This window comes from Physeter macrocephalus, chromosome 6 (assembly GCF_002837175.3).
Source record: "Physeter macrocephalus isolate SW-GA chromosome 6, ASM283717v5, whole genome shotgun sequence".
Taxonomy (NCBI): domain Eukaryota; kingdom Metazoa; phylum Chordata; class Mammalia; order Artiodactyla; family Physeteridae; genus Physeter; species Physeter macrocephalus.
The window spans coordinates 34,891,357-34,913,820 of NC_041219.1; the positions used below are offsets into that span (position 1 = coordinate 34,891,357).

A 22,464-nucleotide genomic window follows, 5' to 3' on the forward strand; every position below is an offset into this window, starting at 1 on the left:
TATTTCTGACTTACTTCACTCTGTATGACAGATTCTAGGTCCATCCACCTCACTACAAATAATTCAATTTTGTTTCTTTTTATGGCTGAGAAATATTCCATTGTATATATGTGCGACATCTTCTTTATCCATTCATCTGTCAATGGACACTTAGGTTGCTTCCATGTCCTGGCTATTGTAAATAGTGCTGCAATGAACATTGTGATACATGACTCTTTATGAATTATGGTTTTCTCAGGGTAAACGCCCAGTAGTAGGATTGCTGGGTCATATGGTAGTTCTAGTTTTAGTTTTTTAAGGAACCTCCATACTGTTCTCCATAATGGCTGTATCAATTTACATTCCCACCAACAGGGCAAGAGGGTTCCCCTTTCTCCACACCCTCTCTAATATTTATTGTTTGTAGATTTTTTGATGATGGCCATTCTGACTGGTGTGAGATGATACCTCATTGTAGTTTTGATCTGCATTCCTCTAATGATTCACACTTGCCATTTTCGAAAATAAATCAGACATTCAAAAATTCATTTTAAAACAATAATAAACCCCTTCATGGGTTAACATAAATAACTTTTTTTTTTTTTTTGTGGTACGCGGGCCTCTCACTGCTGTGGCCTCTCCCGTTGCGGAACACAGGCTCTGGACGCGCAGGCCCAGCCGCTCTGCGGCATGTGGGATCTTCCTGGACCGGGGCACGAACCCATGTCCCCTGCATCGGCAGGCAGACTCTCAACCACTGCACCACCAGGGAAGCCCAACATAAATAACTTTTTAAATGAAAATAGCAGGGACTTCCCTGGTGGCACAGTGGTTAAGACTCTGCGCTCCCAATACAGGGGGCCCGGGTTCGATCCCTGGTCAGGGAGCTAGATCCCACATGCATGCCATAACTAAGAATTCACATGCCACAACTAAGGAGCCTGCCTGCCGCAACTAAGGAGCCAGCCAGCCACAACTAAGACCCGGTGCAACCAAATAAATATTTTTTAAAAATAAAATAGGACTTCCCTGGTGACGCAGTGGTTAAGAATCTGCCTGCCAACGCTGGGGACACGGTTCAAGCCCTGGTCAGGGAAGATCCCACATGCTGCGGAGCAACTAAGCCCATGCGCCACAACTACTGACCCTGCGCTCTAGAGCCCAAGAGCCACAACTACTGAGCCTGCGTGCCACAACAAGAGAAGCCACCGTAATGAGAAGCCCACACACCGTAATGAGCAGCCCCTGCTCACCGTAACTAGAGAAAGCCCGCGCGCAGCAACAAAGACACAACGCAGCAAAAATAAGTAAATTAAAAAGAAATAAAATAAAATAAAATAAAAACTAAATGAAAATAGTATTTTCCAAAATAACAAAAAAATTTAGTGAGAAGAGAGGCATTGCTTTACATTTCTCCAAATCTCTTTAACGACTTAGTAGAAGCAAGCAAGCAAGCAAGCAAGCAAGCAAGCAAGCATCTCAAATCATCTGAATTCAATCTGTTCCCATATGCTCTTTTGGTTGAAGAAAACCCAGGCCCACAGATACGTACTTGGAAAGGGGAGGCATATTTTAATAGCCTTTTCAAATAACAGTGGATATTCTTCTTTGACACTACACCAAAATAAGTGGAAGTTTCTTAAAAATTAGTTGCAATGTGTAATCTGAAACTACATTAATGAACTTTTTGTGCTTTTACATTAAAATCCATTGGTCTTTCTTGCACTTTGAATGGCTTTCACCCATGTGAAATTCTGTAACATCAATGCATTGGTTATCTGGAAAACAACAGCTTACTGAGTTATGCAGCTCTGCCAAATGGTGACATATTTCCTTAATTTTCTTGCATAATATTAACAAATGCAATTTTCTTGGATAATGCTGCAAATCTAATCAGAGAAGTCTTTACAGTATTGTGAAGCTGTTAGGCTTACAGTGGTGGAAATAAGTTTTCCAAAATTCTAATTTTCACTTCAAAGGTCAAATTTTATCTTTGGCAGCAAATACTATCATTTATTTCCTTTCAAACACAAGATCGCTTTGTTCACTGTCAAGAAAATACCTGCCAAATATAACCAAGTCTGAGTAATGACACTGTCATCTTTCAAGTTATAACAATGGTGATCCATGAAACAGAACAGTGAGCTCAGGTTTCAACTCAAACAACCACGAGAGGGCTTTTCCTCAAGACAATCACCATGCAGTCAGGTGCCTGAGGTGTGCTTCCCGTTGCATCACACAGAACATTAAGAAAATGTGTACTCACGGGGTCAGGATAGAATCAAATCAACAATTTTTACTGCTTCCTCAGGAACATTCTTAAGCGAACCGGCTTTTCTCTGCCCCGTGCAGATATGTGGTGGTGGTGAATACAGTGGCTTGTGCTAAGGTGTGGCAATTTTACCCACCATGGCTTTTACACAATTCGTGCAAATGTCAACGCAGTAAAAAAGGCAAATAACACCTCAGCGTTGTTATAAAAATAGCTCTGATTTCGCAGATCCCCCAGGTTCTTTGGAAACTGCTGTTTTAAGAGATCCTAAGAGAAAGATCTCGAGTTTCCCTACTTCACCATTCACTTGCTTAAAGTAAAGCTTAGGCTAACTCAAGGACTCGCACAGCCCTTCTTCGCTGAGAGGTTCAGGACTATAACAGTGCATACATCTAGGTCTAATTAGCACAGCTTTTTTAAAAAACTACTATTTGATAGGGACCATACAGGCACTCATAACAAGTGGATGGAGGCGCAGCGAAGTGCTTCTAAGCGGGGACAAGAGCTCCAGCAGAATTGCCGAGCAGTCTAGAGGCTCCCAGAAAATGGTCCAGGTGCATCAATTGACACCAATTACTAGTTATACTTTCACGAGGTTTTCTGGTTCAGTGAAGGTAGAGAGGAGGACTTACGGTGTCTATCCTCAAGGGAAAATGGACAGTCAGGATCTAGGGAAGTTTCTGATTATGGCCTCTGACAGTTAGACCAAGGTCTGTCTGTGAGGTTAACTACCTTTGTTAGCTACCTCACATTTGTTTTTGGTCACCCCGTGTTCCTTGCCCTATAGTGATTAGCTGTGCGCCGTTACAATGGAAAGCAGTTAACAGATCCTGCCTAAAGTGAGTAAATCAAAAAGGAGAGAACTCTGTTTTTTGTTTTTGCTTTTTTTTTTTTTTTAAGTTAAAAGGACGGCCACCAGAAGAATCCAAAACAAAAATTCATTAACCATGGTTCCTCTGGGTCAGGGGAAATTCAGAATGGAACAGAGAGAGGCTTTACTTTTTCTTTTTCTATAATGTTTGAACTGTTTTTGACTATAGACATATATTGCTTTTATGATATAAAACCATACAAGTAACAGTTTTACAGACAAAAAAATGAAAAGACCGTGTGTGACTTATTTTAGCTGTGAGAAGGGAAGGGGGAGGTTGGAAAAGATTGCTTTCACTCTGAGGTCTGTCTTGTGAGGGAGGAAAAAATCTCCAAGGAAAAGGGTGAAGGCAGCATTCAGGAGTGGCTGCACCAAGAAGCTTGGCTTTAAGGAGAAAAAGACCCAACCTGTGAGGTTGTTTGCTCCTCCCCACAGCGAGGCAGCCAGATGTGGTGACCACAGGGGCATGTGGGCGTCCAGTCCTGGTGGATACCACAGCAGATGCCCTGGTTAACACAGTGATGTCAACAGAAGAACACCGGCCGGGGCTTGGAACTGGCTGCAGAGTAGCCTCCTGGCTTCCTCATCCTACAGGGGGATGGAATTACCTTGACCTCACAGAACTGGGGCAAGGACAAAGCGAGATTGTGTAACTTAAAGTACTCAATATACTGCAAAGCAGGATTGCTCTTTGGCAATCAAATTTTTCATCCAAAAAAAAAAAAAATTTTTTTTTCATCCATAAAACGGGAGGATGGATTACAAGGTTCCTTCACACGGGAGTAGTCTTGAACAAGCTAAACCATACCTACAACTTGCAAAGACCCCTTCAACTGTTCTATTTAAAGCATGGGTGATTTCATGGCTTATTTAAGCCCAAACAAGCTACTCTCCAAAACTGATCTCTTCTCACCGATTCTGAAAGGACTTCCCAGCAATATTGTCTCTGTAGGAATCAAACAAAACATGGTATTGATCCCGGCTCCATTCCAGAACCACCTAGGGAAAAAAAAGAAAAGAAAAACAAATGTTTTCTTTGCATCAAATACTGAGAGTATGTAACTTTCATTTCATTTTAATTTTATTAAGAATTGCTGAAGGACTCCCAAGGCAATAGAAATAAAAGCAAAAATAAACAAATGGGACCTAATCAAACTTATTACAAGCTTTTGCACAGCAAAGGAAACCAAAAACAAAACGAAAAGACAACCTACGGACTAGGGGACAATACTTGCAAATGATGCAACCCACAAGGCCTTAATTTTCAAAATATATAAACAGCTCATGCAACTCAACAACAACAACAACAAACCCAATCAAGGACTTCCCTGGTGGCACAGTGGTTAAGAGTCCGCCTGCCAATGCAGGGGACACGGGTTCGAGCCCTGGTCCAGGAAGATCCCACATGCCGCGGAGCAACTAAGCCCATGTGCCACGACCACTGAGCCTGCGCTCTAGAGCCCGCGAGCCACAACTACTGAGCCTGTGCGCCACAACTACTGAAGCCCATGCACCTAGAGCCCGTGCTCCACAACAGGAGAAGCCACCGCAATGAGAAGCCCGTGCACCACAACGAAGAGTAGACCTCGCTGGCTGCAACTAGAGAAAGCCCCTGCACAGCAACAGAGACCCAACACAGCCAAAAATAAATAAAATTATTTAAAAATAAAAAAATAAATAAAATAAAGCTCAATATAACTGTCCTTAGCTAGTAGGGCTACCTGGAAGGTGGGGAGAAAACATCAGAGACAGTGCACTTCACAAAAGGCTGAGAAATGCTGACGTGCTGTATGTTAATACAACATGCCTTCCTTCATCAGATAAATTAATCTTGGCATCTCCAAACGGCTCCGGGGTATTAGAAACAACGACAATAGCAAAGGGTCCTTAAATACCACATTTAGGAACATTCCTCTAGTTAAGAGTTCTGTACTCTTAGATCTTGGGGGAAGTGGTAGGAATGCTGGCTTATTACTCGGGATGTGGGTTTTCATCCTAGCTCTGTCACTTTTATGAGTGACCTTGAGCAAGTTACTTAGCCTCTTCAGGCTATTTCTTCATCTGTAAAATGAAGGGGGTCTTTGTAATCCCCGCCAGTCCTAAAAGTCTATGACTTAAGGGGGGCTCCCAGCTGCAGGTCTGACACCGTGTTTCTCACCTGTATCCTCCATGTCCCCAGGTCAACTCCATAAGGACACCGTGTCTCTTCCTGTCTTCACCTCCTCTGAGTCTTTTGTCCCTGCTCCTAAGCCCATCAACATTTGAACTTGATTCTCTTCCAACAGAACCATTTCCCTTTTCTGCTATTCCTGTCAACTAAACCCTATTATGAAAATCTTTCCAAACTTTTCTAGATGAATGAGTAATATGCTCTATGAGGAATGAAAAAGGAAACTTGTAAATCAAATAAAATTCATCTAAGGGTTAGTGTCAGATCATTTCCTTAATACTATCAAGGACGGAAAAGAGTAGAAAAAACCTGTACAATTAAAAAATTGTTTATTCTAGGGTAAACCGTAAAAATATGAACACCTTCCAAACAACAAAGACGCCAAAAAAGACTTAAACTTGCAATTAGATAGTTTTCAGCCATTATCAGCAGTAAACAAAAGACCAGAGGAACAGGTGAGAGAAACAGTGACTACTGTAAAATCGAGTCTCTGTTCTTGCACAAAGCCCTTCCATATTCTTCAGCCCAGTCTGAATGCTTTCTTCTCAGAACTCTGGATAACTTCTATCTCTATCACTTATTTGATGCCTTGCATCACTTAGTTTTATTGTTATTTACCTTTTACCCCATGTTAGCATCTTGACAGACCAATCAAACTGCTCAAAGGGTAGAGAACTACTTACAATTCTGTTTATTATCAACTCATACTCAGCACATTACATACCATCTTCTTCTTAATAAATATTACCTAACTACTGTAGGAGTGACGTAAGGGAAGGCTGGATTTGGGAACTTGGGATGCCTTCTAAGAGAACCTCCCAGTTCTCCTGCTTCGTAGCTGTGCAACCCTGGGTAAACTACAATGTGTGGGCCTCAATTTCCTCAACTATGAACTAAGTACTAAATCTGTTTCATCGGTCTGCTGTGCTGCTGTAGTAGGATGGTGATTCTCCCATGATGTGGGCGAGCAAAGGGTATGGGGAGTGTGCCAGGCATACTGGAAGCCGAGGGAAAACAAGCTTAACTTCCTGAAATGCCATCATTTTTATAATGGCAAGACATTTAAAACATTCTATTGGTAGTAATGCAAATTTTTTATGGAGAAAAATGGAACACTGATGTGATAAAAATACAAGATATAATGTTGACCTTCAAAAAATGTCCTATTTGCCATTTTGAGCTATTCTCCCCCCCGCCACACACACACCTCCTCTCTACATTATTCTCCTCAGAGGACTTACTTTTCTCTGTTACTAAGGGTAGTTTGTTGGTAAAAATTTAAGACACAATGAACTAAAATACTATTTACTAAAATGCTACATGAGCCCTCAAATACCACATAAACAATGTATTATTAATAAAGAATTATAAAAATCATCTAAAGGTAGTTTATTCTACTAGTTAAAGATGTTTATCACTTTTGGACTTCCCTGGTAGCGCGGTGGTTGAGAATCTGCCTGCCAATGCAGGGGACACGGGTTCGAGCCCTGATCCGAGAAGATCCCACATCCTGCGGAGCAACTAAGCCCGTGCGCCACAACTACTGAGCCCGCGCTCTAGAGCCCGCAAGCCACAATTACTGAGCCTGCGTGCCACAACTACTGAGCCCACATGCTGCAACTACTGAAGCCCACGCACCTAGAGCCCGTGCTCCACAACAAGAGAAGCCACCGCAAGGAGAAGCCCGCACACCGCAACAAAGAGTAGCCCCTGCTCGCCGCAACTAGAGAAAGCCCACACGCGGCGACGAAGACCCAGTGCAACCAAAAATAAATAAATAAAATTAAAAAAAAATTTTTTTTAAATGTGTATCACTTTTAAGACTCCATCTTAGTAATCATGGTGTCCAAGGTACTCAAGATCAATTGTTGGTTAGTTTTACAAAATTGCAGCCAAAGTCAGTCTTAATGTGCTGATCACAGGAGAAGGGGTTCAAACACACACTCACCAAGCACCATCGTGCCAGGCACACACACCCCCATTGAATCCCCACAATAAGGCACCACTTTGAGGCACATACGACGATGGCACAAAAAGAAGCTCCAGGCCAAGTTGCAGTGTGTGTTATGGGGCTGAGGTTTGAATCAACCAAACTCCGTAGCCCATGTTCCTGTTTAGCTTGGCCCGGGCTCTCTCAGCTTCACCTGGCCTGCTCCTCTGATGCTTATTTACACAGGGCCAGCTTTGTCAAATACACATTCATGAATGTGGTCATTCAACCAGTTGAAACTGGTATGTTTATCACCCTTAATTCAATGGTCCAGCATTTTTAGAATGTCTGATGGTCCTTCAGCTGGTTTGTGCACACAAATGCTAAAATGTTCAGTTGATAAACTTTTTCAATTAGGAAACTGGCACACACTCTTGTTGATGATCTTGATGGTCCCGAAACAGGACCAAATGCATGCCTGTGGTAGAGTAACAGTGAATGAGGTGCAAGCCCCATAATCCTTTGGGGATTCCCCAGCTAAGGAAAGGAGGAAGGTAATTATTAAGAAGCGAACTGGTGAACAGTACAAGGATCATAAGATTACAATCAGAAGTTTAAGTCTGGCACTTATCAATAATAAAATCTAGGGTACTTCTCCATTTTCAATTTCTTCTTCTGTAGAATGAAGATATTAATACCACCTATTTCACAAGATTGTTTTGATAAGATATGCAAATCCTATAGGGCTGTACAATACTCACTGCAAACTGCTCACAGGTCTCTTAAAGACAGCATTTACATGCTACAATATAATTAATTCACCTGTTTAAATATCACCTACACCTCTGCGAGCAACTCAAGCTAGGAACTTAATCTCTCTCATTTTCAGTCCTAGAACCTTGCACACTGCCTGGCACAAAATCAATAAACTTTCTAGAATGAGTGAATACGGCTACTAGTTTTACAAGACAAACACCTTGGAACAGCTTGCTGCTCTGCGGTTTCCCTCCAGAGCTTCCTGCTTTCAGATCCACTCCCAGATAGTCAATGTAAAGGCTAAAGGCTACAAGTATAGAGAGACGACAGCAGGCCTCAGCACACAAGGATGCAAAACTCTCTCTGTAAAAACACATGTCCCTTTCTCAAAGTTTCAAGTGTATAAATGTAATGTGCTACCTTGTAAAACTTAAGATGCCAGGGCTCTCCAAACTCAAGCAGCAAGAACTCTAAGTAACTCTGACAGAGCTTTTCATACATTGATAATCACATCAGAAGTTTATAATATTCCCAAATTACAACAGGTTCTCCATAGTTTCTGAAAACAAAATATATTTTGCATTAAGAGCCACTAAATGGCAGACAAAGATAATTTAAGCTTTATCTTTTTCTGCTAATCCTCCTCCTCCTCTGATACCAGTCAGGAAGTCAAATCTGCTCATGACCAGCAGCATTTTCTAATCACATTTGATTAAACATGTTTGTTTTCCTGCCTTAGTCCATTAGGGTTGCTCTGACAGAATACCACAGACTGGGTGGCTCATAAACAACAGAAATTTATTTCTCACAGTTCTGGAGACTGGGAGGACTAAGATCAAGGTGCTGACAGATTTGCTGTTTGGTGAGAGCCTGCCTCCTGGTCCATAGATGGCTGTGTTCACGCTGTGTCACCTCACATGGTGGAAGGGGCAAGGGAGCTCTCTGGGGTCTGTTTTATAAAGGCACTAATCCCACTCATGGGGGTTCCACCCTCATGACCTAATCATCTATTAAAGAGCTTACCTCCTAATACCATCATACTGGAATTGTTTCAGCATATAAATTTTGGGAGGACACAAACAGCTCACAGCATTTCCCAACACGAAGTGGCTAAAATAAAAGATTAACCCATTTCTTATTAGGCATTGAATGGTTACCAAAAGTGGGCTGATCTCTCCTTTTCATACAGAAAATGACCCAAACCCAAGATGCATGACCACTATCTACCTGAACGTTAATTAAACTCAAAGATACTTTTCTAGACCACTTCTACCTTCTTTGAATTCTTCACAGAATTAGATACACAACATACATTTGTTGACCATTTTAAAGGGCACAAAATGGGAACCAGGGCTTTGTCCTCAGGGAGCTGACATCCTGTTAAGGACTAATCATGTACTTGCATGAAATGATTTAGGAATACTTACTATTCAGCTCTTACATGAGTACAGATTAAAATAGATTACTGTTGGAGAAAAGGAATAATCCAGGATAGGGTTAATCATAATAGCTTAAATAAATCTCTCTCCTTTTCCTAGGAGAGAAAGCTGAGATTTTTAAAGAAGTAGAGGAGCAAAGAGAGGGAATTCCCTGGCAGTCCAGTGGTTAGAACTCCACTCTTTTACTGCTGAGGGCCCGGGTTCGATCCCCAGTTGGGGAACTAAGATCCCGCATGCCGCACAATGCAGCCAAAAACAAAACAAAACAAAAAAGTCTCCTCAACCACACTTGAATAAAAGGAAAAGCGGGGGGAACAAAAACTACCAAAGATGGTTTCCAAATGTATTCAAACTGACTTTCTGGGTACATATATGTAGGTTTACTTGTTTTACAGTTCAGAGTTAACAGAATCACAGAATTACACAGGGAGTACTTTAAATCCAGTGCCAATGTGTGAGCCCTGCTAGAACGTCCTTGCAAACAGTTACTCTACCTATGAATTTAGATCTGCACTGTCCAAAAACATGGCATTCCCCACTAGGCACGTGTGGTTATTTAAATTAAGACTAAAGTTAAATTTAAAACTTAGTACCTTAGTCACACTAGCCACATGTCAAGTACCCAACAGCCACATGTAGCTAGTGGCTACTGTACTGGACAGCTCATAATTACAGGCCATTTCCAACACTGCACAAAGTTCTCCTGGACAGTGTTGCAGCTATTCAATCCCTAAAGATTAAGTACGTGTCACAAAAGCAGGCCCTGACCTCAGCCCCAGTTTTGTGATTTTATTTTTTCATTTATTTAATATAAACTCTTTATTGTACAGATGAGAATCTGAGACTCAAAGAGTTTAAGTGACTTATCTAAAGTCACACAAAAAGAAGAGTTCTGGGCCTCCCTAGTGGCGCACTGGTTCAGAATCCGCCTACCATGTCTCCTACATGGGTTCAATCCCTGGTCCAGGAAGATCCCACATGCCGTGGAGCAACTAAGCCCGTGTGCCACAACTCCTGAACCTGCACTCTAGAGCCCACAAGCCACAATTACTGAGCCCATGTGCCACAACTACTGAAGCCCACGCGCCTAGAGCCCGTGCTCCACAAAAAGAGAAGCCACCGCAATGAGAAGCCCGAGCACCGCAACAAAGAGTAGCCCCCGCTCGCCGCAACTAGAGAAAGCCTGTCTGCAGCAACGAAGACCCAACGCAGCCAAAAATAAATAAAAATAAAATAAATAAATTTATTTAAAAAGGAGAAGAGTTCTGACTCCCCCTCCCCTCCCAAATTTTTGTTAACAGGCTGCTGGCTCCTCTTAGCAGACCGATGTTTCCTCGGATCTCAGACAGCCTCTTTCCCACGTGGGATCTGGCACAGATATCTTTCACCATCTTCTCCCACCAGAACATGCATTTCTGGCAAGAGAGTAGCTCTGATTCCCTGGCTTTTCTTCCTATTTCCCCTGGATAAGGGCTCTACAGTTTTGTTTTTTTGTTTTTGTTATGTTTTTAATGGAAGAAGCCAAAGTACTGCAGTGAGGATATTTATCTTTGAGATTCATTTAGGGGAACCTGGTTCTCTTGGCCAAATGCTATAGTGAGCTAACCCTAGGTAGAAAGCATAGGCAGGATGAGGATGAACAAATGTAATAGTTTTGTGATTTTAGACAAGTCACTTAAAGCTAAGTTCCAAAATAATTCCTTATCCCATAAGGGGTTGTTATAAAAGAAATCAAGTGAGCTGATATATATCCATCTATTCTAATAACTACAAAGTACTACAGGAAATATAAGGTATTAAGACTATGAAAGAACATTGAACTTATTTAGTCCTTCAAGGGGCTCACAGCCTACTAGGGAGATAAATATGAAACAAACAATTATAACATGTGAAAAATATACCCAAAGTATAAATAAAAGTGTAGTTGGTAAACATTTGTTATAACTTTTAAACCAGAAGCCAAAACTAATCAAACTAAGTTTTTTTTGTTTTTTCTCTTTATTTTGGTAAAATTTAATTGCCATAAAAATATTTAGTGAAATGAGATAAAATTTTACAAAACATCTGCTTGTGGTGCTTACTATACTTACCTCCATCAACAAATGAATTTTATCTCACACTGTTACTTAGATAAAAACATTTTTTAAAATTCACAAAGGAGAGTTCTCTTTTTATGAGTGTCAAATGCAGAGAAGTCATAAATTAGGCAAAAAGAACACTATATATTTTTAAATAGCTGTAAAGCCATTAAAAAACCCCTTTCCTGAGGGGCAATTAGCAATATGTATCAAAGGACCAAAGAATGGTCATGTCTTTGTTCTAATTCCACCTCTAGAAATACATGCCAAGAAAATCATCATAGGGGCACCCAAACACTTCTGTATAAATATGATAATAACCATTATTACTTATCCAAATAAAACCTGAAGATAGTTTAAAAATTAAACAATAGGTAATCGGGTAAATAAATTAAGGTACAGTCACACAAATATTATGAAGCTATTAAAAATTATGCAGTTTTTAATCAACTATTAAAAATTAGTAACTTCAGTTAGTCAACAAATACGTGGCACCATTCTAGACTCTGAGGACATAGTAATGGACAAAACAAAACGTCTTCCTTCTGGAGCATACAGACTAGTCAAAGGGTAAAGTGTTTGGTAAGATATTACGTGAAAAAAGTAACAATCAAAACTATCAGTCTGGAACATAACCTCAGCAAAATGGCAGAGTAAGCAACTCCAATCTCTCATTTCCTCAGAAACATTGAAAAACAAGTAGAAACTGCCAGAACAATAAAAGACAAATATTGTATGAAATATACATTATATGAAATGTCCAGAATCAGCAAATCCATAAAGACAGGAAGTTATTAGAGGTTACCAGGGCCCAAGGGGAGAATGGAGAGTTACTGCTTAATATCAAGTTTCTGTTTGGGATGATGAAAAAATTTTGGAAACAGTGGTAATGGTTGCACAACAACGTAAATGTAATTAATGCCACTGAGTTAAACACTTAAAAATTATTAAAATGGCAAATTTTGTTATTTGTGTTTTGCCATAAGATTTTGGAAGAGAAGTAAATCACTATAATACTGCTCCCAAGAGTAATAAAGGAATATTATCAACAATTCTGATCACAGATTGGATAACTTAGATGAAATGCACCAAATCCTTGAAAGATACAAACTACCAAAGCTCAAACAAGGAGAAATACATAATCTGAATAGCCTATACCTATTAAATAATTTGGATCAATAAGTAATAACCTTCCAAAACAGAAAGCAACTGGCCCAGATGGGTTCACTGGTGAATTCTACCAAATATTTAAGGAAGAAATGATACCAATTCTCTACAATTTCTTCCAGAAAATGGAAGCAAAGGGAACACTTTCTAAACCATTTTATGAGGAAAATTACAAACCAGTAACTCTCATAAACATGGATGTGAAAATCCTCAATAAAGTGTTATCAAATAAAATCTAACAATGTATAAAAGGAATTATATAACATAACCAAGTGGGATTTATTCTAGGTATGTATTTTTGAAAACTGGTTCAACATTCAAAAATTACTTAATGTAATCTACCATATCTCAAGGCAAAAGAAGAAAAATCATATGATCATATCAACAGATAAAGTATTTGACAGACTTCAACACCCATTTTTTCTTTTTTTGGCTGCACCATGTGGCTTGTGGGATCATAGTACCCCGATCAGGGATAGAACCCTTGCCCTCGGCAATGGAAGCGTGGAGTCCTAACCACTGGACCACCAGGGAATTCCCTTAACACTCATTTTTTATTTAAAAATAAAAAATAAAAACCTCTCAGTAAATTAGGAACAGAAGGGAACTTCCTCAACTAGGGGACTTTCAAGTGAAATTAACATTTGAATTGGGACTAGTAAAGCAGCTTGCCCTCCCTAATGTAGGTGGGCCTCATCTAATCAGTTGATGGCCTAAATAGAACAAAAAGGCTGAGTAAGGGAGAATATCCTCTGATCTGACTGCCTTGAGCCATAACATCAGTCTTTCCTGCCTTCTAACTTGAACTGAAACATCAGCTCTTCCTGGGTCTCTAGGCTGCCAACCTTCAGACAGGAACTACAGCATCGGCTTTCCTGGTTCTCAGGCCTTTGGACTTGGACTAGAGCTACAACATTGGCTCTCCTGGGTCGCCAGCCTTGCTAAATGCAGATCTTGGAGACTTGTAAGCCTCCACAATCCTGTAAGTCAATTCCATATAATCAGTCTATTTCCATACACACACACACACACACACACGTGTGCACATGCATGTATGCACACAAATACATATATCCTATTGGCTTTGTTTCTCTGAAGAACCCTAATATAATTATATATCAACTGATATCAACTAAACCTGTATACTTTTCTATTAAGGTTCAATTTAGAAACTGATCACTCAGGTGACCTTTCCATATTTAGATACTAGGGAAAAAGTATCTCTGCACTCCACCTCTTGGTGCCAGGCTCTATTCTAGGAGCTGAGGATACAGTAGTGAATAAGACAGAAAGGCTGAATAAGACAGAAACGCTCCTCCCATGGAGCTTACATTTTGAGAGAGAGAGAAATGAGACATTAAATAAACACATACACATTTTCAGACTGAAACTATGTACTACTTTTAGAAAGAAGGGGACTAGAAAAAGGAACAACCTGGTGAAAGAGGCTGCTTTAGGCTGGGTGGTGGGGAAGGCCCACCTGAGAAGGCATTACTGAGCTGAGACCTGTATGACCAGGAGCATGTCACATGGTGGTCTGTGGGCAGTGCTCTCCAGCCTGATGGGACAACAGCGCAAAGGTCCTAAGGCGGACACAAACCTAATGTGTCAAGGAACAAAAAGAAGGTGGATGCACCAATTCTGAGCCTAAACCTCAGGCAGGTTTGCAAGTATTCGCTTTCTTTCTGTGCCTTTACCACTGCTTGAGAAGAACATGTCCAGGCTGGTCTGCTAGTCCCAGGAAGATGAAAGACATGTGGTCCAAGTCCAACCCAGATGAGCCAACTCCCACCTGACCTGCACATCCCAGAGAAGAAATAATTGTCATTTTAAGCCAGGGACTGACAACCCTCTTCTGTAAAGGGCCAAACAGTAAACATCTTAGGCTTTTCAGGCCATATCGTTTCGGCCACAGCTATTCAATGCTGCTGTTGTACTGAGAAAACAGCCATAGACAACAGTAAATGAATGGACATGGCTATGTTCCAATAAAACATTTATTGGGCTTCCCTGGCGGTGCAGTGGTTGAGAGTCCGCCTGCCGATGCAGGGGACACGGGTTCGTGCCCCGGTCCAGGAAGATCCCACATGCCGCGGAGCGGCTGGGCCCATGGGCCATGGCTGCTGAGCCTGCACGTCCGGAGCCTGTGCTCCGCAACGGGAGAGGCCACAACAGTGAGAGGCCCGCGTACCGCAAAAAAATAAAACATTTATTTATGGACATTGATATTTACAATTCATATAATTTTCATGTGTTATGAATTATTCTTCTTCTTTTAGTTTTTTAAAGCCACTTAAAAATGTAAACTCCATTCTTAGATTGCAGGCCATACAAAAACAGGCGTAATTTGCTGCTCCTGTTTGAAGCCAGCAAACTTGAAGGTAGTCTGTTAGGGAACATTTCTGTAGAAATAGTTACAGGACACACAGTGGATACGTGACACAACCTGCTCAAAGAAGTGGCGCATTTAGGATCCTACATACAGACCATTAGAAGGAGTCTGGATTTTCTACTGTGTACAATGGGCGTGATGTAACCTGATTCACATTTTTTAAAAGGTAGCCTGGTTGCAATGTGGAGAATGGATTGTAATGGAGCAAGAGTGGTGAGAGAGGATGGTGGTTTATATTTAAATTTCCATAACACAGGTACCACATCTTTTTTGCGGGGGGAGCCGCATGGCACGTGGGATCTTATTTCCCCAACCAGGGACTGAACCCGCACCCACTCCAGTGGAAGTGTGGAGTCTTAATCACTGGACCACTTAATCACTGGAAGTCCCACCACATATTTATTCTTAAATGCTTGGAGCAGAGGTTCTCAGCTTTTTCAGTCTTAGGACCCCTTTATACTCTTAAAAATCATTAAAGATTCCAAATAGTTTTTAAATTTTTAAATTTTATGTGGGTTATGTCTACTGATATTCACCATATTAAAATTAAAACTGAGGAAATTTAAAAATATTTGTTCATTTAAGAAATAAACCCATTACAGGGCAACATACAAGATTTTCATGAAAAATAACTGTTTTCCTAAACAGAAAAGTTTAGTGAGAAGAGTAGCATTGTTTTTAATTTTCACAAATTTCTTTAATGCGTGGTTTCATAGAAGACAACTGGAATATCTTTGTGTTCTGCATTCAGTCTGCCGCAATGTCACATGTCTGTTAAGCCTCTGGGAAACTCCACTGTACTCTAATAAGAGAATGAGCGAAAAAAGGTAAATAATGTCTTAGATTATTGTGTAAATAGTTTGAACTTGTGGATCGCTGGACAGGGTCCCCAGACTACCTGTGGAAAACTGCCGGCTTGGGGTAATAGCTTACTTTTAAATGCTAGAATCTCAGTGATTTTGAAGTACAGCTGTCCTTCGGTATCCTCAGGGACACCTATGTCCCTCCCAACCTTCAGATACCAAAATCCACAGATGCTCAAGTCCCTTATATAAAATGGCATAGTATGTGCATATAAACTAAGCACATCCTCCCACATACTTTAAATAATCTCTAGATTATTTATAATACCTAATACAATGTAAATGCTATGTAAATAGTTGCTGGCGCACTTGCAAGTTTTGCCTTTTGGAACTTTTTAGAGTCCCTCCCCCCCGTTTTTTTTTTGGCTGCATTGGGTCTTCGTTGCTACACACGGGCTTTCTCTAGTTGCGGCGAGCAGGGGCTACTCTTCGTTGTGGTACATGGGCTCCTCATTGCGGTGGCTTCTCTTGCTGCAGAGCACGGGCTCTAGGCACACGGGCTTCAGTAGTTGTGGCACGCGGGCTCAGTAGTTGGAGCTCGTGGGCTCTAGAGCGCAGGCTCAGTAGTTGCGGCGCACAGGCTTAGCTGCTCCACGGCATGTGGGATCTTCCCAGCCCAGGGCTCGAACCCGTGTCCCCTGCATTGGCAGGTGGACTCTTAACCACTGCTCCACCAGGGAAGTCCTCCCCAAATGTTTTCAATCCCTGGTTGGTTGAATCTGCAGATATGGAACCTGCGAATATGGAGGGCTGACTGTACTTTGATGTAGGTTATTCTACTTTACATACTATTTAGTACGGACAATTTTAAAATAAAGAGACTCGCCCAAAGTCAAGCAATTAATTAGATATAGATTATGCCAGTTTCCAAAAGCAAAGACATTGTTCTTTCGGGCCTTTGTACAATTATAAAAATCAACATGCAAAGCCTGCTGATTCTCCAGCACTGCACCCAGTGTGGCAGGTTCACCTGGATCCCTGCTACGCCCCACAGTCTCCTGCTCCCAGTTACCCGTCTGCAATTCACTGTTCACATCACCTCAGAGCAATTGCTCTAAACACAGATTTGACTCATCAGTCTCTTGCTTAAAACCATTTGAATGGTCCCCATTTTCTTCAGGAGGAATCCAAATTCCTTGGAGTCACTCCATAGGCGAGTCCTAAACTGGCCACTGCCTGCCTCTCCAGCTTCACTCCTGCGTATGCTGCTGCAGCCCTTCAGAACCACTTCTGTTCTAGAAGGTGAGAGTTACCTCTCATACCCATACCTTTACACCTAGAGCATCCTTCACTTACGAGGGGGGAGGGGCTCCCGTTTCTTCCCTCAGCCATCTCCTTCAAGATCAAGCTCACATGTCACCCTGAGAAACTTTCCTGGACACCCAGGCCTAGCTCTTCAACTTAAGTTATCACAATGCATCTTAAGTTTGCCTATTTGCTGGTCTGTCTGGAGAGTGAGCTCCTCAATAGCAGAAAGATACAGAACCATCTTTGTGTTTCTAAGCAGTAGAGTACCTGGCCCAGACTAAACACCTCCACTGATCTCTGCTGAGTGAACAACTTACGAAAACTTGGTAAAGAAACTTTATCCAATTTAGAATCAGTCAGATACAGAAATGAAGTTAATGGAAAGAGGTTAATGAAGGAGGGATAAACTAGAACCTAAAAGAAGAAACAATTTTAGGAAGCAATTTTAAAGGGCAATACAGGGCTTCCCTGGGGGCGCAGTGCTTAAGAATCTGCCTGCCAATGCAGCGGACATGGGTTCGAGCCCTGGTCCTGGAAGTTCCCACATGCCGCGAAGCAAATAAGCCCGTGCGCCACAACTACTGAGCCTGCGCTCTAGAGCCCGCACGCCACAACTACTGAGCCCGCACGCCACAACTACTGAAGCCCGCGCGCCTAGAGCCCATGCTCTGCAACAAGAGAAGCCACCGCAATGAGAAGCCTGCGCACCGCAACGAAGAGTAGCCGCCGCTCACCGCAACTAGAGAAAGCCTGCGCACAGCAACAAAGACCCAACACAGCCAAAAATAAATAAAATAAATAAATAATTAATTAATTAAAAAATAAAGGGCAATACAGTCTGATCATACATAGAATGCATTTGACTCTCCCTGCACAAGTGTGACTTAGTCTGTAACATTTCTGAAAGATCACTTTTTTCCCTGCTTAATTTAGTGTATGTATGAATCACACACAGGCTGACTAATCACCTGCTAAAGATACTGCATGTGGATCACAAGATTGAAACAATCTAAAGACAGTAAGCACTTAAGAAGATATATTGTGAATATACATAACCTATCACAGCTACAATTGTTTGTTACAGTTTAGAAGGAACTAGGATAACATGTTATTGTAAAGTGCAGGCTGTATTAAATTAATAAGGCACTTGCCGCCTCTGCTTTCGTATCAACCAAAATAAAGCACACTCAGATAAAGAAATCATTGTGAACTTTTCTACTCTGTCTCTAAGAAAAGATTAATATACTCTTCAGTGTGACCTCGGACATCAGGCCAGAAGGTAGGTGCCCTGTTGTCTTCGTGAGTGTTGTGGTCAAGGGAAGACCAGGGCTGGCATGGGGCACTTGGCATTTAATTAGCATTTACTCGGCACCTTGCACCAGGCACTATGCAAGGTACCCTGTATACTTTAGGCATCTTATTTAAACCACCTTTCCTCACAGGCTCAGTCACAATCAGTGAGCAAAAATAAATATTTGTAAGTATTCACTCAACAAATATTCACTGAGTACCTATAGTTAGGGTCTGGGAGGACAAATGAACCTGTCTATCTTGTTCACTTTCATATACCAAGATGTCAGTGGAGTGTCTGGCACATAACGGAACATGAAGGCCAGATGATTCTGCCTCCTAAATCTCTCAAATCTGCCCACTTCTCTTTATCTGCCCTCTACCAGCCTAGTGCCAGGCCCCTGACGAAGTGCCCTGCAGCCCTTCTTGTTCCCTCTAATTCAGGGTTTCCCATCTTCGGCACCTCTGGCACTCAGGGCCTGACGACTCTTCGCTGTGGGAACTGTTCTGGGCACTGCAGGATATTTAGCAGAACCCCTAATGCCAGCGGCACCAACCCCACGGCCCAGTCATGCCAATCCAAAATGTCTCCAGACCCTGCCAGATGCCTCAGGGCTGGAGCGGCAACATCGCTCCCAGTTGAGAACCAACGGCCTAGAGCAGACTTGCTCTCCCTCTGTCCTCTGCCTCAGTAGTTCTGACCCTTCGAAGCTGAGCTCAGACTGCCATCAAGAAAGCCTCTCCTGACCCAGCCGCTACAGGATGGGTTCTCACTGCTGGCCTCTCCCACAACACTCTCCCCTTTTAGCAATTTTCACAATTGTAATTAAGTAGCACTTAATGTCTGACTGCACAACCAGGATATAAACGCTCAGTCTGCAGGAACCAGTGGGCTTGGTTCACTGCTCTAAGCCCAGGGGCGGTGCTACAACAAAAAATTTACTAGTTTAATGAATGATTTAAGTGCTCTGCTGGGGTACAGGGATTCCAAGGGAAGAAAGACAACATCTTTGCGTTCAGAGAGCTGAGTACAGAAATGGCAAACAAGTTTCATCTCCTGGGCAAGCTCAATTAACTTGTACCTGCTTTGAGAAACTGTACATCTAGACGTGTTTCTTCTAAAGCACCAATATACCAGATACCACATTCCAAAGGGATACGCAGGACCAAGATGCAACGTTTCCTAAGGAGGTGGCTGAAAACTCATCCAAATCACGGTAGAAAGGGTCAGAGGAGAGCTTTGCAAGCTGCTGGCATTCTGGTAATCCTGCTCCCCCTCATCTAAAGGAGAAGGGTAGAAATCTCTTTCCCACGCCAGGAAACCTCAAGTCTAGGAAAAGGACTCAACTAGGATCACCGAGAGAGCCAACCTCGGGCTCATGCAGTTGGGTGGATGCAACAGCCACCTCGTACCTGAGAAACAGAAAGGGCTGGCTGGCTATCGGCTCCGGGGACAGGGAGACATTACTGCCAGGCTGGAGTCGGCCCACACCCCCCCACTTTGAGCTGATGGGGTTCAGGACATGCTACCTCAAAATACGGCACCTTGGCAAACTGAATATTTCAAGATGAATGAATTTGAGAAACACCACATAAAAAGGATTTTCTGACCTTCCCCTGAAACAGGTCATAAGACTTTCTGTGAGACGGGCCCCCTCTATGCTCGGAAGAAAGGAGAAATCCTCATCTCTAAAGACAGAGGAATGCCACGAGAAATCTGAATGAACAGGCCTCGTGTCTCCCCCAGCTTACTCCCCAGAGCTCACACCCTTTTTTGTCCTATCACATTTTTTCCGCTACTCTCCATGCTCCACCAAGCCCAGCATTACAACACTCAGGTTTAACTGCTTCTTTGGTCTTCATTTCCTTATGAAGTCCCCAAGGTCATGTAAAACTTACATTATTTATTTATATTTTTTGGCTGCACTGGGTCTTCGTTGCTGCACACGAGCTTTCGCTACGGGCGGCGAGCGGGGGCTGCTCTTCGTTGTGGCGCGCAGGCTTCTCATCGCGGTGTCTTCTCTTGATGCGGAGCACAGGCTCTAGGTGCGCGGTCTTCAGTAGTTGTGGTGTGCGGGCTCAGTGGTTGGAGGATGCAGACTCAGTAGTTGTGGCGCACAGGCTTAGCTTCTCCTCGGCATGTGGGATCTTCCCGGACCAGGGATCGAACCCGTGTCCCCTGCATTGGCAGGTGGATTCTTAACCACTGCGCCACCAGGGAAGCCCCTAAAACTTACATTAAATAAATGTATGCTTTTCTCTTGCTAATCTGTCTTTTGTTACAGGGGCCCTAGCTGAGAACTAAGGAGAGTAGAGGAAAAAGGTGTCTTTCCTCTCTTACAGAGCAAAGGATGCAGGTCACCTGTGCAAGAGATGAGATGTGGGCCATGCACAAGAGAGCACTGCAGAGGGTCACCTCAGACCCGGTCCGTGGTCCCCCAGAAGAGCAGACTCTGAGGGGCTAAGGAAGGAGCAAGCAACCAGCCCAGAGGAAGAGGCATTTGCTCTCAGCAGAGTAAAAGCAAGTGACAGCGCTCAGGGTGGCGTCTCTGAAGGATGCCCTTGGAAAGCACTCAGAAGAGAACGAGCTTGGACACCAGCAAATCCCAGAGCTCCAGCGCCTATTTAGGAAGGACTTTCCTGCCCTCATTTCCTTTCCTTCTTCCCAGTCCTACAACCCAGGAGGGGTCAGAAACAGGCTCTGTGGCAGAAAGAGAGAAGCAGCCCACCGTACCCAAGCTCCCTTCCTCAATCGCAGGCTTTCTGCTTGGAGCAGTCCTGGGCGGGAGAGGCAAGAAGCTTCAACTTCAACAGGCTCAAAGTTCCGTTTTGACATGAGACTGAAGGCTTTCATGGCTGAACTGACATTATGTTTTGTAATCTGAAGCAACCACGGGACTTTTTCTTACCCAGGAGTGACAAGAGCAGGCTGAGTTAGGCCCACAAGAGTGTCTCGTCCAGGGGCAGAGGCAGAGCTAACCCTACAAGCTGACGTCAAGGGCCAGTGGGAGAAAAAGACACCTGCCACCTGTCCTGCCGGCTGTGCTCACCAACACGACTGTACAGCTAGTAGCCACCAGTGACACCGACCTATTCTTTCCTAGTGGAACACCACCTCCATATAACACAAATGTTCAGGAGACGGGCCCCAACTTCACGGGGGGATCAGAGTGGTCAAAAAGCAAACCTCTTCCTCCTTTTAAGGTGTCTATTAGGGGTGGCTCTATGATCCAGCTGGGGCCAATTCCAGGAAAGGTTTGATGAGGTCTTGGGGCAAATTCTTCCTGTATCTTCTGGGAGAGTTCAGGAGCTGGAAGAACCCTAAACTGTTACAGAATTATTCTGCAGTCATGTCTGGGCGTAGCGAGGAGAAAGCACCATGATGAGTGAGGCCCCTGCATCACAGGGCTGCAGAGTGGCAGGGACGTGCTGCAGGCAGCCAGCAGGAGGTGTGCATCCAGGACCTGTTGGCAAGGCATTGGAAACGGGGAGTCACAAGCATCTGGCTGGGGTCTGAAACCTGACATCCCCCCTAAGAGGAGACAGCCAGGGAGCAAAGCCTGGAGAATCCCAGCGTTCAAGACAGAGGAGGAATGGTGAGTGGACAAGGAGAACAAAGAGGGGGTCTTCCTGAAGAAAGAGGGAGTGAGCATTCCCACATACACGGGGTGACAGATGCTGCAAAAAGGTCAGGTTAAGCTTTCTCTCTTAATTTTCTGCTTAATTTCATTAACAAGATCAACATTATTTAGACCTCAAGAGTAAGTTAAATCAAATGCAACTATCAAATCACCCATTAAAGATATATATTGAATCGTTACTGAGAGATTTATGAGGGTACACTTGCACTGTGTTTAACAAAACTCCATATTAATACGCCCACTCAAGAATACAAGTTTTGGGGGCTTCCCTGGTGGTGCAGTGGTTGAGAATCCACCTGGCAATGCAGGGGACATGGGTTCGACCCCTGGTCCGGGAAGATCCCACATGCTGCGGAGCAACTAAGCCC

At 42.9% G+C, this 22,464-nt stretch overlaps 1 protein-coding gene across 4 annotated transcripts in view; it reads right to left on the reverse strand.

The window, feature by feature from the left end:
• GNPTAB (N-acetylglucosamine-1-phosphate transferase subunits alpha and beta) overlaps window positions 1-22,464 on the reverse strand; it is a 130,679-nt gene that overhangs the window by 93,585 nt on the left and 14,630 nt on the right. For 3 of the 4 annotated variants that reach the window (XM_024127300.3, XM_024127299.3, XM_055085262.1), the window contains exon 2: window positions 4,036-4,121. The exons of the other annotated variant lie outside the window; for it this stretch is intronic. In XM_024127300.3, the coding sequence (XP_023983068.2) occupies window positions 4,036-4,121 (86 nt within the window). The remainder of the gene's footprint in view (window positions 1-4,035; window positions 4,122-22,464) is intronic. 4 annotated transcript variants of the gene reach the window in all.